This window comes from Aotus nancymaae, unplaced genomic scaffold, assembly GCF_030222135.1.
Source record: "Aotus nancymaae isolate 86718 unplaced genomic scaffold, 86718_ANA_hifiasm-v0.15.2.pri h1tg000076l, whole genome shotgun sequence".
NCBI classification, from domain to species: domain Eukaryota; kingdom Metazoa; phylum Chordata; class Mammalia; order Primates; family Aotidae; genus Aotus; species Aotus nancymaae.
Window position 1 is genome coordinate 17425275 of NW_026988491.1, and position 16523 is coordinate 17441797.

General features: G+C 49.7%; 1 protein-coding gene and 1 pseudogene across 4 annotated transcripts in view; one reads left to right on the forward strand and one right to left on the reverse strand.

Moving 5' to 3' along the window:
- Positions 1–7008: 7008 nt before the first annotated feature.
- Positions 7009–16523, forward strand: part of LOC135271270 (malonyl-CoA-acyl carrier protein transacylase, mitochondrial) — a 29510-nt gene continuing 19995 nt past the window's right edge. For all 4 annotated transcript variants that reach the window (XR_010339392.1, XR_010339393.1, XR_010339394.1 and 1 more), the window contains exons 1-3: positions 7009–7431; positions 11190–11277; positions 13608–13825. Coding sequence is in view for 1 of the 4 variants with exons in the window: in XM_064368157.1 (XP_064224227.1) it covers positions 7009–7431; positions 11190–11277; positions 13608–13825 (729 nt within the window). In the remaining 3 variants the exon portion in view is untranslated. The remainder of the gene's footprint in view (positions 7432–11189; positions 11278–13607; positions 13826–16523) is intronic.
- LOC110567847 (small ribosomal subunit protein eS24-like) lies at positions 8262–8694 on the reverse strand (annotated as a pseudogene).

Here is a 16523-nt window from a genome sequence, read left to right on the forward strand (position 1 = left end):
CAGGCCCATGGGGGAACCCTGGGGGGCAGGGTTTTCTGTCCCCAAATACCAGCTGCATTCCAAGGCCAAAGGGAGGAGCTGAAAGAAACACACAAGGCCTCTGCCCCGATGAAGTTCACTCCCCATTCACAGATGAGAACACTGCAGGTCAGAGGGAGGTACCCCCCCACCACAGGGATTCATGCTGCAGGCCTGGATCCGGGTAAAGGCGCCCTGTCCTGCTGTACTGGCAGCCTCTCCATTATTTCTCCATCCCTATGGACCCCATCTGAGCCTGGGGCTTTGTCTTTTCCCTGGGCAGCACCCACAGCCCCTAGTTGGTCCCCAGCTGGCCTCCAGCTGGCCCCCAGTTCCCGTCTTGTCCCTTCCTGCTGCTCCACACCTCTCCTCTGCTCAGGACACGCTGTGGCTCCCATGGCCTTGAAATCCAATCAAAGATTTAGCCTGACACTAGAGGCCCCGCCAAGCTGAAGTCAAGCTGACTGTTCCCAGTCCTACCTCTGTCCCTTTTTTTTCTTTTCTTTTTTTTTTTTAAAGACGGGGTTTCACCATGTTGGTCAGGCTGGTCTTGAACTCCCGACCTCAGGTGATCCGCTCGCCTTGGCCTCCAAAGTGCTTGGATTACAGGCGTGAGCCACCACGCCTGGCCTTTTTTTTTCTTTTTTTAAATTTTTGAGATGGAGTCTTGCACTGTCACCCAGGCTGGAGTGCAGTGGCTTGATCTCAGCTCACTGCAACCTCTGCCTCCCAGGTTCAAGCAGTTCTCCTGCCTCAGCCTCCCAAGTAGCTGGGACTACAGGCATGCGCCACCACTCCTGGCTAACTTTTGTACTTTTAGTAGAGACAGGGTTTCACCATGTTGGCCAAGCTGGTCTTGAACTCCTGACCTCAGATGATCTGCCCGTCTTGGCCTCCTGAAGTGCTGGGATTACAGGCATGAGCCACCATGTCCAGGCTTTTTTTTTTTTTTTTTTTTTTTTTTGAGACAGGATTTCATTCTGTCTCCCAGGTTGTAGTATAGTGACACAATCACGGCTCACTGCAGCCTGAGTTCAAGCAATTCTCCTACCTCAGTCCCCTAGTAGCTGGGACTATAGGCATGTGCAACCATGGCCTAATTTTTTTTTTTTTTTTGAGATGGAGTCTTGCTCTGTCACCCAGACTGGAATGCAGTGGTGCAATGTCTGCTCACTGCAACCTCTGCCTGCCGGGTTTAAGCAATTCTCCTGCCTCAGCCTCCTGAATAGCTGGGATTACAGGCGTGCACTACCATGCCTGGCTAATTTTTGTATTTTTTTAAATAAAGATGGGGTTTCACCACGTTGGTCAGGCTGATCTTGAACTCTTTTTTTTTTTTTTTTGAGACGGAGTTTCGCTCTTGTTACCCAGGCTGGAGTGCAATGGCGCGATCTCGGCTCACCGCAACCTCCGCCTCCTGGGTTCAGGCAATTCTCCTGCCTCAGCCTCCTGAGTAGCTGGGATTACAGGCACACGCCACCATGTCCAGCTAATTTTTTGTATTTCTCGTAGAGACGCGGTTTCACCATGTTGACCAGGATGGTCTCGATCTCTTGACCTCGTGATCCACCCGCCTCGGCCTCCCAAAGTGCTGGGATTACAGGCGTGAGCCACCGCGCCCGGCCTTGATCTTGAACTCTTAACCTCGTGATTCACCCGCCTCAGCCTCCCAAAGTGCTGGGATTACAGGTGTGAGCCACCGTGCCCGGCCTGTGTTTATACTTATATTTTATTTTTTTTGTAGACACGGGGTGGCGCTGTGTTGCTCAGACCTGTTTCAACTCCTGGGCTCAAGCAATCCTCCTGCTTCGGCCACACTGTGTATCCTTTATATGTAATCAGTTTTGTTCTTCCTGGAAGATTTTTAAGATTTTGGGCACCAGAGTTCTGAAATTTCACACTGATATTCCTCTATGTGGGCCTAATTTCTCTTTCTTGAGACAGAGTCTCACTCTGTAACCCAGGTGGGAGTGCAGTGGTATGATCCTGACTGACTGCAACCTTTGCCTCCCAGGCTCGAGCAATTCTTCTGCCTCAGCCTCCCGAGTAGCTGGGATTACGGGTGAGCGCCAACACACCCAGCTGATTATGTGAGCCTGACTTCCTCCAGAGCGCCAGCGCTCAAGAGGCCCTTTCTGGCTGGGCGTGGTGGCTCACGCCTGTAATCCCAACACTGGGAGGCCGAGGCGGTCGGATCACTTAAGGTCAGGAGTTCAAAAACAGCCTGACCAACACGGAGAAACCTCGTCTCTACTAAAAATACAAAATTAGACGGGTGTGGTGGCGCATGCCTATAATCCCAGCTACTCGGGAGGCTGAGGCAAGAGAATCGGTTGAACCTTGGAGGCAGAGGTTGCACTGAGCCAAGATTGTGGTGCCATTGCACTCCAGCCTGGGCAACAAGAGTGAAGCTCCATCTCAAAAAAAAAAAAAAAAAAAGAAGACCCTTTCTCTCTGAAAGCTCATTCTTTACTTTTCAGAAGTTGGATTATTTCTTTGATTTCCTTCCCTCTATTTTCTCACTTCTCTTTCTTTCCAAATTTGTGTTATGCAACAATCACTTCTCTTTCTGGAACTCCTATTACTCAGAATGGAGGGCCTCTAGGGCTGGTTTTCTAACTTCCTTTACTTTTCTTTTCTTTTTCTCTCTTTTTTTTTTTTTTGAGATGGAGTCTCAGTCTGTCACCCAGGCTGGAGTGTGCAGTAGTGCGACCTCGGCTCACTACAACCTCTGCCTCCCCAGTTCAAACGATTCTTCTGCCTCAGCCTCCCAAGTAGCTGGGACTACAGGTGTGTGCCACCACATCTGGCTAATTTTTGTATTTTTAATAGAGACGGTTCCACCATCTTGGCCAGGCTGGTCTTGAACTCCTGACCTCATGATCTTCTCACCTGGGCCTCTCAAAGTGCTGGGATTACAGGTGTAAACCACCGTGTACAGCCATTTTTTTTTTTTTTTTGAGAAGGAATCTTGCTCTGTTGCCCAGGCTGGAGTGCAGTGGCGTGATCTCAGCTCACTACAACCTCTGCCTCCCAGGTTCAAGCAATTCTCCTGCCTCAGCCTCCTGAATAGCTGGGATTACAGGCACCCACCACCACGCCTGGCTAATTTTTGTAATTTTAGTAGAGACAGGGTTTCTCCATGTTGGTCAGGCTGGTCTTGAACTCCTGACCTCAAGTGATCTGCCCACCTTAGCCTCCCAAAGTGCTGGGATTACAGGTGTGAGTCACTGTGCCTGGCTGTCTTTTTTTTTTTTTTTCCATTATCACCTTTTATTTTAGATTCAGGGGGTACATGTGCAGGTTTGTTACATGGGTATACTGTGTGATGCTGAGGTTTGGGACACAATTGATTCTGTCACCCAGAGAGTGAGCATAGCAGTAATGGCAGTTTTTCAGCCCTTGCCTTACTCCCTCCCTCCCACCTCTGGTAGTTCCCAGTGTCCATTGTTCTCATCTTTTTTTTTTTTTTTTTTTTTTTTGAGATGTAGTTTTGCTCTTGTTGCCCAAGCTGGAGTGCAGTGGCTCCATCTGGGCTCACCGCAACCTCCACCTCCTGGGTTCAAGCAATTCTCCTGCCTCAGCCTTCCAAGTAGCTGGGATTACGGGCGTGAGCCACCACGCCCGACCCATTGTTCTCATCTTTATGTCCATGCCTATCGATGTTTAGCTCTCACTTATAAGTGAGAACATGTGGCGTTTGATTTTTTGTTTCTGCATTAATTTGCTTAGGATAAGGGCCTCTAGCTACATCCATGTATGTAGCTTCCTTTTCTTGGCGACTTTTTTTTTTTTTTTTTTTTTTAGACAAGTTCTCCCTCTGTCACCCAGGCTGGAGTGCAGTAATTCAGTCATGGCTCAAGCAATTCTCTCGACATAGCCTCCCACGTAAATGGAACTACAGGCACGAGCCACAATACCCAGCTATATATTTTTTTCCTTTTGTAGAAACATGGTCCTTCAAGCATCTGCTTTTGGTGAAGAAAAAAGGAAACAGTCTGACTATGTTGCCCAGGCTGCTCTTGACCTCCTGGTCTCAAGTGTTCCTCCTGTGTCGGCCTCCCAAATCCCTGGGATTACAGGTATGAGCCACTGTGGCCAATAATTTTCTTTCTTTTTTTTTTTTTTTTTGAGACGGGGTCTCACTTTGTCACCAGGCTGGACTGCAGTGGCACAATCTCAGCTCACTACAGCCTCTGCCTCCTGAGTTCAAGCGATTCTCTGCCTCAGCCTCCCAAGTAGCTGGGATTACAGGCACATGCCACCATGCCCAGCTAATATTTTGTATTTTTAGTAAAGATGGGTTTTCAACAATTTGGCCGGGCTGGTCTTGAACACCTGACCTTGTGATCCACCTGCCTCAGCCTCCCAAAGTGCTGGGATTACAGGCGTGAGCCCCTGAGCCCAGCCAATATATATATATATATTTTTTTTTAAAGAGGGTTTCACTCTTGTTGCCCAGGCTGGAGTGCAATGGCATGATCTCAGCTCACTGCAACCTCTGCCTCCTGGGTTCAAGTGATTCTCCTGCCTCAGCCTCCAGAGTAGCTGGGATTACAGGCACATGCCACCACGCCCAGTCCAGAGATCCTTTGTCCCTTTCCAGTGAAACCCCAGATGGGTCCCAAAGCTGGGAAGGGACATCACCTAGTGGCTAGGGAGCAGGAGGGACCTAAAGATCTGTTTTTCAAAGGCACCTCCAAATAATCCTCTTTGTTTTAGCCTCCTTTCACCCTTAGATCTAGAAGCAGCAGCTGCTGCTGCCAGTTCTTGTTTTTCAGGATTCTGTTGTATGTATAAGGATTGGCTCACAGCCTTCCCCAGTCCTGGGAGAGATTTAGCGGTCTGAGATCAGCTCAATCAGGTAATACCAGCCTATCTGCTTTCCAGCTTCCAGAGATTCTGCTGCTGGGGGTCCGCTTTCCGGTTCTTCCTGTCCTTGTGGATTTATATCTATAAATGTCTCTTTGTTGTGGATTTATGGGCTTCCAGAGGCAGTACTCTCTCTATGCGTCTTAACCTGAAAGTCTCCTCCTTTTATATATATATATATATTTTTTTTTTTTTTTTGAGACAGAGTTTCATTCTTGCTGCCCAGGCTGGAGTGCAATGGCGTGGTCTCGGCTCACTGAAACCTCTGCCTCCTGGGTTCAAGCACTGCAACCTCCACCTCCTGGGTTCAAGTAATTCTCCTGCCTCAACCTCCCTAGTAGCTGGTCACAGGTGCCCACCACTGTGCCCAGCTAATTTTTGTGGGGTTTTTTTTGTTTGTTGTATTTGTTTTTTTGAGACAGAGTCTCACTTTGTTGCCCAGGCTAGAGTGCAAAGGTGCTGTCTCGGCTCACTGAAACCTCTGCCTCCCGAGTTCAAGTGATTCTCTCCCTCAGCCTCCCAAGTAGTTGGGATTGCAGGCGTGTGCCACCACGCCTGGCTAATTTTTGTATTTTTAGTAGAGACGGGGTTTCACCATCTTGGCCAGGCTGGTCTTGAACTCCTCACCTTGTGATCCACCTGCCTCAGCCTCCCAAAGTGCTGAGAATACAGGTGTGAGCCACTGCGCCTGGCCAAATTTTTGTATTTTTTAGCAGGGATGGGGTTTCACCACGTTGGCTAGGCTGATCTTGAACTCCTGACCTCAGGATGCACCCGCCTCGGCCTCAAAGTGCTGAGATTACAGATGTGAACCACCATGCCTGACCTTTTTTTTGAGACGGAGTGTCACTCTGTTGCCCAGGCTGGAGTGCAGTGGCATGACCTCGGCTTCCTGCAACCTCTGCTGCCTGAGTTCAAGTGATTCTCCTGCCTCAGCCTCCCGAGTAGCTGGGACTATAGGCACCCACCATCACATCCAACTAATTTTTGTATTTTTAGTAGAGACAGGGTTTCTCCATGTTGGCCAGGCTGGTCTTAAACTTCTGACCTCAAATGATCCGTCTGCCTCAGCCTCCCAAAGTGCTGGAACTACAGCCATGAGCCACCGCGCCTGCCCAAGCCTGTGTCTCTTGAGTTGCTTTTAGGTTAAAATTAGATAACCCCAATTTCCAACCCCCATTCTGTCCCTAACCACCTGTCACTCAATCTCTGAGCCTTTGTCACTCTAGGAATAATAATAGCAACTATCCATCACAGCGTTGCTGTGAGGAATTACATAAGCTAATATTTGAAACATACTCAGGGCTTTGTTCAATGGCATAAAGATCTACTGGATGCTTATTATGTGCCAGGCACTGCGTGGTTTATAGGAAACATTATAAAAGAGAGCTGTAATCTTGCATAGTTGGGAGCTGGCAACTGATGATTGGATTGGCCACACCAACTCCGGCCGTTCAGAGAATCATATGCAAGAAATGTCGTTTCCGGCCGGGCACAGTGGCTCACGCCTGTAATCCCAGCACTTTGGGAGGCCGCGGGCAGGTGGAACACCTGAGGTCAAGAGTTCAAGACCAGTCTGGCCAACATGGTGAAACCCATCTCCACTAAGAATACAAAAATTAGCTAGGCGTGGTGGCGGGCGCCTGTAATCCCAGCTACTCGAGAGTCTGAGGCAGCAGAATCGCTTGAACCTCGGAGGTAGCGGTTGCAGTGAGCCGAGCAACCACTGCATTCCAGCCTGGGAGACAAGAGTGAGAGTCCGTCTCAAAAAAAAAAGTGGAGGTTTCAAGTGCTCTTCCTGTGCCAGGTGGAAAGCGTAAATATTACATTGCGTTGCGTTATTTATTCCATAAATATATGTTGAAGACCCATTGTGGTGTGGCATCGTGCTCCGTTCTTGGCTGTCGATGTTAAAGTAAACACAAGGGTCCCTCCAGGTCCCCAGAGCGCAGCCTAAAGGCCCTCCAAGCCGGGGTGGAACCACCCCTGCGGAACCTTTCTTTCCGCTCTCGGTGCCCCGAGTGCCCCGGCAAGAAATACGTCAGGGACCCCGCCGCGCCGCGCCGGCGCAGTCGGGCCTCGGTCGCCACGGTAACGTGCGCTGGTTAGTGTCTGACCATGAGCGTCCGGTTCGTGCGGGCCGCATGGGCCCGGGGCTTGAGCCTCAGTTGCTGCCGCGGCGCCTCCAGCTTCCCGGTGCCTCCGCCGGGCGCCCAGGGTGTAGCGGAGCTGCTGCGAGATGCGACAGGGGCGGAAGAGGAGGCGCCCTCGGCGGCCACGGAGCGCCGAATGCCGGGCCAGTACTCCGTGCTGCTCTTCCCGGGCCAGGGCAGCCAGGTGGTGGGCATGGGCCGCGGTCTGCTCAGCTACCCGCGCGTCCGCGAACTCTACGCCGCCGCCCACCGCGTGCTGGGCTACGACCTGCTGGAGCTGAGCCTTCACGGGCCGCAGGAGGACTTAGACCGCACTGTGCACTGCCAGCCCGCGATCTTCGTGGCATCACTGGCCGCGGTCGAGAAACTACATCACCTGCAGCCCTCGGTGAGGCCCGAGCCCCCGTGGCAGGAGGGGAAGGTGGGCTCTGCCTGAGCCCTTACCACCAGGTTGGACCCGCCGGGGCCTTCCGCCTGCCAGCCCGGGAGGCTCCCACATCACACTCATTCGATTGAGTTTTATAGAGTTCCCATTTATGCCAGGCAGTGTTCGAGGCGCCGTCAGCAAAACAAGGATCCCTGCCCTAGGGGAGGTTACATCTTAGGGATACAGATAATAAGCACCAAATGCAGTAACTAGGTAAATTAGATGCTCTATAAAAGATGGTAAGTGTTGCAGAAAGGAATACAGAGCAGGTAAAGGGGATGTGGGAGTGGAGGGCCAGTTTGTGGTTTTAAATGATTTTAAATCATTGAATGAATTAATAAATGATTTTTAAAGGATTAATTTTTTTTTCTTTTTTTTTTTTTTTGAGATGGGAGTTTTGCTGTGTCACCCAGGCTGGTGTGTAGTGACACAGTCTTCTCGGCTCACTGCAGACTCTGCCTCCTGGGCCCAAGTGATAATAGTGCCTCAGCCTCCTGAGTAGCTGAGCGTACAGGTGTGGGCCACCATGCCCAGCGAATTTTGTTTTTTTGTTTTTTTGTGTTTTTTTGAGACAGTCTCACTCTGTCACCCAGGTTGGAGTGCAATGGCTCAATCTCGGCTCGCTGCAACCTCTGCCTCTTGGGTTCAAGCGATTCTCTTGCCTCAGCCTCCCAAATAGCTGGGATTACAGGTGCCTGCCACTACGCCTGGCTGATTTTTTTTGTTTTTATTTATTTATTTTTTTTTTCATGAAAGTTTTTAGTTTATTAAGCTTCTTGTGAAAAGTCTGCAGCGGCCATAGATAACATCATTGCAGCACCTTTACTCCTTTGGCTTTTTGCCAGCACCAACATTGGCCTTTGCAGTCCTCCTGACTTTCTTCATTCTGTTCTTGCGTTCCTTTCGTTGCTTTCTTGAGGTCTTTTTCTTCTCATACAGGCCATGTCTTGCAAGTCTATGTTTGGGTTCATTTTTCTTTGCATAATCCAGGGAATCATAAATCATGCCAAAGCCAGTTGTCTTGCCACCACCAAAATGAGTTCTGAATCCAAATACAAAGATGACATCCGGTGTGGTCTTGTACATTTTGGCTAGTTTTTCCCGAATTTCTGTCTTAGGCACTGTTGCCTTCCCAGGGTGAAGGACATCAATGACCATTTGTTTCCTCTAAAGTAGTTGGTTGGTCATGAACTTTCTAGTACGGATAGTTACTGTGTCGTTCATGATGGCGGCCTATCTCTATTTTTATTTATTTATTTTTAAAGACAGGGTTTCACCATATTGGTCAGGCTGGTCTTGAACTCCTGACCTCAGGTGATCCGCCCTCCTCAGCCTCCCAAAGTGCTGGGATTATAGGCATGAGCCACCACGCCCAGCAATTTTTGTATTTTTAGTAGAGACAGGGTTTCACCATGTTGATCAGGCTGCTCTTGCACTCCTGACCTCAGGTGATCCACCTGCCTCAGCCTCCCAAAGTGCTGGGACTGCAGGCATGAGCCACCATGCCTGGCCAAATTTTCTATTTTTAGTAGAGCTAGGGTTTCTCCATGTTGCCCAGGCTGGTCTCAAACTCCTGACCTCAGGTGATCCGCCCACCTCAGCCTCCCAAAGTGCTGGGATTACAGGCAGGAGCCACCATGCCTGGCCTAATTTTATATATATACATATATATATATATATATATATATATATATATATATATACGTATATATATATATATATATATATATATATATATATACATATATATATATATATATATATATATATATATATTTTATTTTTTTTTTTGAGACACAGTCTCGCTCTGTCGCCAGGCTGGAGTGCAGTGGCGTGATCCCTTCTCACTGCAACTTCCACTTCCGTTTTCCGGTTTCAAGCAATTCTCCTGCCTCAGCCTCCCGAGTAGCTGGGACAACAGGCACACACCACCACGCCCGGCTAATTTTTTGTACTTTTAGTAGAGATGGGGTTTCACCATGTTGGCCAGGATGGTCTCAATCTCTTGACCTCGTGATTCGCCCACCTCAGCCTCCCAAAGTGCTGGGATTACAGGCATGAGCCACCGTGCCCGGCCCGAATTTTGTATTTTTAGTGGAGCTAGGATTTCTCCATGTTGCCCAGGCTGATCTCAAACTCCTGACTTCAAGTGATCTGCCTGCCTCAGCCTCCCAAAGTGCTGGGATTACATGTGGGAGCCACCATACCAGCCTAACATCTTTTTTTTTTTTTTTTTTTTTGAGATGGAGTTTTGCTCTTGTTGCCTAGGCTGGAGTGCAGTGGTGTGATGTGGGCTCACTGCAGCCTCCATCTCCCAGGTTCATCCACCTCGGCCTCCCAAAGTGCTGGGATTACAGGCATGAGTCACTGCACCAGCATAAATGAAGGAACGTTGAGATGACTTGAGAATGTCACTTCACTCGAAGGTGGTGGATTGATTGCTATTAATATTTAATAAGACGGTAAATGTTTAGCCCTTGAGATCCTTTACCCTATTTCACCTCCACGACCACCTTGTGAGGTTAATACTGTTATTTGATGGTTGAGGAATGTAGACTCAGATATTAAAAAGAATTAGTTGGCCAGGCACCTTGGCTCAAACCTGTAATCCCAGCACTTTGGGAGGTGGGTGGATTGCCTGAGGGCAGGAGTTCGAGACCAGTCTGGCCAACATGGCGAAACTCATCTCTACTAAAAATACAAACAAATGAAAAAAGCTGGGCATGGCGGCGTGCGCCTGGAATCCCAGCTGCTCGGGAGGCTGAGACAGGGGAATTGCTTGAACCAGAAAAGTGGAGGTTGCAGTGAGCTATCACGCCATTGCACGCCAGGCTGGGTGTCAGTGTGAGACTCTGTCTCAAAAAAATAAAATGAATTAGTTAAGTGGTTCTTTTGAATTGTCATAATAATATTCATTCACTGCTTACCCTGGGCCAGGTCTATGCTAAGCACTTTATAGACATTGTATTCACATAATTTTCTCAGCAGCCCTTAGGTCCTGTTCTTCCCTCATTGCACAGATGAGATAAAAAGTCCAGAGGGATTAGGGAACACTCCCGAGCTAAGAAATCTAGTCTCTGACTCAAAAGTCATGCTGTTGGCCAGGCGAGGTGGCTCACGCCTGTAATCCCGGCACTCCAGGAGGCCAAGGTGGGTGGATCACTAGAGGTCAGGAGTTCGAGAGCAGCCTGGCCAGCATGGTGAAACCCGGTCTCTACTAAAAGTACAAAAATTAGACAGGCGTGGTGGTGGATGCCTGTAATCCCAGCTACTCCAGATGCTGAGGCAGGAGAATTGTTTGAACCCAGGAGGCGGAGGTTGCAGTGAGCAGAGATGGCGCCACTGCGCTCTAGCCTGGGCAACAAGCAAAACTCCATCTCAATAAAAAAAAAAGTCATGCTCTTAACTTCTGCACAACCATATGGCCCGAGAGCCTGCTGTAGGGCCACGGCAAAGGAATCCAGAGCCCTGGGCTGGTGTCAGTGTGACCATGGGCGGAGCTGACTGGGCTGTAACTTACCAGGAAACTCCTCCTAAATAAAGGGCAGGATTCAGTGATAGTCAAGGTCACTTCTGCATGTCCTCTTCCGGCTGGTGCACCAAGCCCATAGAACCTGGCTCACTGAGATGCTGAACACCCTGGCAGCAGTCAGGTGCAGAGCCCTGGAACTGGGCTCCCCAGGAGAATGAGGCCTCACATTCTGTGTCTGTCACCACAGGTGATTGAGAACTGTGTTGCTGCTGCTGGATTCAGTGTGGGAGAATTTGCAGCCCTAGTCTTTGCCGGAGCCATGGAATTTTCTGAAGGTACACAGGAAGGCGTTTGGTTTTGTACAGTGGTGTGGTCTCAGGCACTTTACGGGTAAGGGACACTGCCAAAAATGATACTGGACCTGCTCAGGTGTTGGGAAGGGAACACATGGATAGGGATGACATTGGCTCATGAGGACAGGACTTCACTGTGATTCCATTTTAAGCTTGAAGAATTCATTAAGGATTTCCCTTATTTTTGTAATCTCATGAAATCTGCTTGCTGGACTCTCACCCCCTATCCTGTGCACTCGCCTACCTCAGCACCTGCCGTGGATAGTATGTGCTCAGTAGATTTTCATTGAATTAAAGAGTAAGTAAGTATTTGATCTGGAGCTATGTTAGTTTTACTTCTTAAGAATTTTGCTGCCCAGGAACCATGGCTCATGTCTGTAATCCCAGTGTTTTGGGAGGCCAAGGCAGGAGGATCACTTGAGGCCAGGAGTTCCACACCATCTTGGGCCACATAGTGAGACCCTCATCTCTGCCCCCCCACAAAAAACAAAAATCAGGTTGGGTACAGTGGTTCACACCTGTAATCTCAGCGCTTTGAGAGGCAGAGGCAGAGGCAGATGGATGCTTGAGCCCAGGAGTTTGAGACCAGCCTGGGCAACATGGTAAAAACTCCATCTCTACCAAAAATACAAAAATCAGCCAGGCATGGTGGTGTGCAGCTGTAGTCCCAGTTGAAGTACTTAGGAGGATGAGGTGGGAGGATTACCTGAACCCAGGAGGTCAAGGCTGCAGTGAGCTCTGATCCTGCCACTACATTCCAGCCTGGGCAGCAGAGTGAGACCCTGTCACATACAAAAGAAATTAGCTGGGCCTGGTGGCATGCACCTGTAACTCCAGCTACTCAGGAGGCTGAGGTCGGAAGATCACTTGAGCCCAAGTCTGAGGCTGCAATGAGCTGTGATTGTGCCACTGCACTGCAGCATGGGTGACACAGCAAGACCCTGTCTAAAATGGGAAAAAAAAAAAACAAAAAACTCTAGTATAGAAACACAAGGTTACTGGGACTGGAGAGGGAGGAGTGGAGAGTGCTTCCATAGTGGACGTGGAATGTTTGAAACTAGACAGAGTTGGCGGTTGCACAACATTATGAATACCCCAAATGCCACTGAATTCTGCACATTAAAGTGGTTAATTATATTTTAAGTGAATTTCACCACAGTGCTTTTTTTTTTAAAGCATTATATCATTATTAAAGAAAGTTTCATACTTTCACATTTTATGAAACGATTTTATTACGTGTATCATCTTACGTGTGCATAACGTGCAGAATTAGGCCTGGTGTGGTGGCTCACGCCTGTTATCCCAGCCCAGCACTTTGGGAGGCCGAGGTGGGCAGATCACCTAAGGCAGGAGTTTGAGACCAGCCTGGCCAACATGGTGAAACCCCAGCTCTACTAAAAATACAAAAATTACCCAGGCATAGTGGCGGGCGGGTGCTTGTAATCTTAGCTACTCAGGAGGCTGAGGCACAAGAATCATTTGAACCTCTAAGGCAGCAGAGGTTGCAGTGAGCCAAGATCGCGCCACTGCACTCTAGCCCGGGCAACAGAGTCAAACTCTGTCTCAAAAAGAAAAAAGTGTGGATTATAGTATATTTACAATTTTGTGGGGTTTTTTTTTGAGACAATATCTTGCTCTGTCACCCCAGCTGCACTGCACTGGTGCAGTCGTAGCTCACCACTAGGTGCCTATCCCAGCTACTCGGGAGGCTGAGGCAGGAGAATTGCTTGAACACAGGAGACAGAGGTTGCAGTGAGCCGAGAGCACGCCACCACACTCCAGCCTGGGCATCAGAGCGAGACTCTGTCTCAAAAAAAAAAAAAAAAGAAAAAAAGAACCTCAAGGAGGTTGTGACTTGGCTAAGGCAACATGGTTCCCACTCTGTGCCTCTTTACCTTTCACCAGAGTTTCTCAGTAGTGGCACAATTTTTTTTAAAATAGTGTTGCTATTGGGCCAGGTCATTTGTTCTGTGGGGGAAAAGGAGGCTGTCCTCTGCATTGCAGTGTGTCAGACATCCTCCCTGGCCTCTACCCACTAGACGTCAGTGGTACTTTTAGTCGTAACAACCAGAAAACGCCTCTGGACACCGCTGAGCACCGCTGTCCTACACCAAACCAGCTTTACGGCAGGAAGCTCCTTGGGTTCGTTTGTATCATGCCAAGTACAGCAGTGTGCTTTTGGTGATGAATGCTTGTGTGGTCGGTAGAGATGTATAGAATTGTGAGTGGAGCCCAGGCTTTGTTTTTCAGGCCTGGCCTTTTTGCCTTCATTCTGTGTCCTCATTTTTCCAAATGTGCTTCTCTCTGGACAGGTTTGTATGCAGTGAAAATCCGAGCTGAGGCCATGCAGGAAGCTTCAGAAGCTGTCCCCAGTGGGATGCTGTCTGTCCTCGGCCAGCCTCAGTCCAAGTTCAACCTCGCCTGTTTGGAAGCCCAGGAACACTGCAAGTCTTTAGGCATAGAGGACTCTGTTTGTGAAGTGTCCAACTACCTCTTTCCAGATTGCAGGGTGATTTCAGGACACCTGGAGGTGGGTGTTGATGGGAGCCGCCTTTATAGACCCCAGTCCAGTATGGAGAGTTGGAACTGCTCCACACCCGTGAGACCTGGCAGTGTGGCAGGTGCTCTGTCCAGCCTGGTCTTTAGGAAGTATTTTGGGGCCAGAGCAGTGAGGTAGAGTGAGTGCCGCAAAGCAGGCAGGACCCAGAATGCTGCCCCACTCCACCATGTGTAGGATGGGGTCTGGAACAAGCCAGCCAGCCCATGTCTAAAGTCAAGGGGCAGGGCCAGGTGATCTCCAGGGCCTCCCTGTAGTACATTCTGGGCTTCTGAGGAGCCTCTGATCTGGTTGCTTCCTTAGGGAAAAGAGAGCTGTTTTCTGCCGGCTCGCTCTGCCTGCCCTGCTTTTTTTAGGTGTCTGTTTTTACACTGGTGTTCATTTCCTTTCCACTGTCTTTCCTTCCATTTGCTACTTCCCCAAACATTTATCAAGAACTGGGGACGCACAGACTGATTAGTCAGGGTTCCTGCCATCAAAGGAAGAGCCCCTATGAATGTATGAGTCCAGGCCGAGGGGTGCAGGGGAGGGTCTGGCTGACCAATGATGGGCCTAGGAGCAACCCAGGAGGCAGCAGCTGGAGGATGAGCTTGCATTCGCCAGCAGGGGGCATCCTGAGCAGAGCAGCAGGAGCCCCTAGGGAAAGAGCAGTGGGTACTGAGTGCCTGGCTTGGGGAGTGCTGAGTGCGTGCAGATTGGAACCTGTATGAGGGGCTGCTGCCCGGGTCAGATATTTCTTTTTTTTTTTTTTTTTTTTTTGAGACAGAGTCTTGCTCTGTCACCTAGGCTGCTGGAGTACAGTGTCACTGCAACCTCCGCCTCCTGGGTTCCATCAGTTCTCTGCCTCAGCCTCCTGAGTAGCTGGGATTACAGGCATGAGCCACCACACCTGGCCAAGGAAGGCATTCTTCTCACATTTTCCTCACAAGGGTGCTGAGGCGGAGAGTGGAGAGTGCTTGGAGATGGTAGAGGCAGAACTGGATCCTGAGTCTCTCACTCCAGAGTCTGTTTCTGCTGCTTGACCATGCCTGGCTCCTCTTCCCCTTTGAGGACTCGCCGAATGCCAGGCATCCTCATCTGCCTCCTCTGAAGCAGTGAGAGCCGGCAGGAGCCTCTTGGGACTGTTCTGAGATGGTGGGCAGGTCAGGTACGGTGGCACCAGCTCAGTCTTGGAGCTGGTTACGCATTCCCTTTAGCAGTCTTGGAAGGAAGCCCTTGGAAGGAAGCTCAGGAAGGACCTCGCAGTCAGGGCAGGAGTCTCCCCAACAGGTTCCCGCACAGGTGCACTCAGTCTGGGTGACAACTGCTAAGCTTGTCCTTTTGGTCCTTTTTTTTTTTTTTTTGAGACGGTCTTACGTTGTCTTCCAGGCTGGAGTGCAGCGGCACGATTTCGGCTCACTAACCTTCACCTCCTGGGTTCAAGTGATTCTCCTGCCTCAGCCTCTCAAGTAGCTGGAACTACAGACGTGCACCACCACGCCCAGCTAATTTTTTGTATTTTTAGTAGAGATGGGGTTTTACCGTGGGATTGTAGTCGTGACCCACTGTGCCTGGGCCAAGGACCAGCCACTGCACTGGAGACTGCTGGCCCCTGCAGTGGTGACCTTGACCCCTGTGGCCCTAACCTGGGACTTGAGAGGGCTCACTATTGAGCCAGAGTCCAGAGACCTTATATGGAGAGCCCCAAGAAGTGCCACGGAGTAGCCATCTGCATACCTGCCAGTCACTCAGACAGTCTGGGTGTGGAGGGAAGGGCTTGGTCTGCAGAGTCCAGAAGGCCCAGACCAAAGGCTCCCAGCTCCTGTGGTGCAGCCCTCAGTGGGATGGAGCTGCATTGAGGGTGATGGTGGAAGGGAAGCACGGGCCAGTCAACAGGAGCCAGGTTTTGTTTTGCTGCAGTGACAAGCAGCCCACACCTCAGAGGTCACAGCACAGAAGTGCAGGTCCCATTCCTAGTCTGTGCTCACCAGGCAGGGTTCTGCTGAGCGTTTTTAGCCCAGGACTCAAGCTATGGGGGCAGCTTCTAGGGAACAGACAGACTAAAGTGGGTGGATCACTTGAGGCCAGGAGTTCAAGATCAGCCTGTCAACATGGTGAAACCCCATCTCTACTAAAACTTAGCCGGGAGTGGTGCTGCACACTTATAGTCCCAGCTACTGGGGAGACTGAGACAGGAGAATTGCTTGAACCTGGGAGGCAGAGGTTGCAGTGAGCCAAGATCACACCTTTGCACTCCAGCCTGGGTGACAGAGCTCGCTCTCAAAAAAAAAAAAAGAAAAGAAAAATGTAGAAATTAAAAGAGCATCTTCTGTTTTAAAGACCTTTGCAAATTCAGTTGTTTGCTAACTGCTGCAAGGGTTTGCAGCTACTGGCTAGCCCGAGGCCCCTTCTGAGCTCAGATGCCCATCAGAAGGTTTTTGACGTCAACAAGAGAGCTCTTTCCTTCTGTAGAGAAACCCCAGATGAAGGTGACAAGCCAGACCCTGCATTATGAAATGGGGGCTTGAATTTACCTTCTGAATTTTTATTTTGAAGATTAAGGAATAAAAAGCAAACAGTCTTGTCAAAAATTCTGAAAGGTGTGGTAGAACTCTCACTGAGTGCTAACACTTCTTAGTGCTCTTCCTTTATCAGACACTGTCACATGCCTTATGGTGTTTGCTCTTCCCGG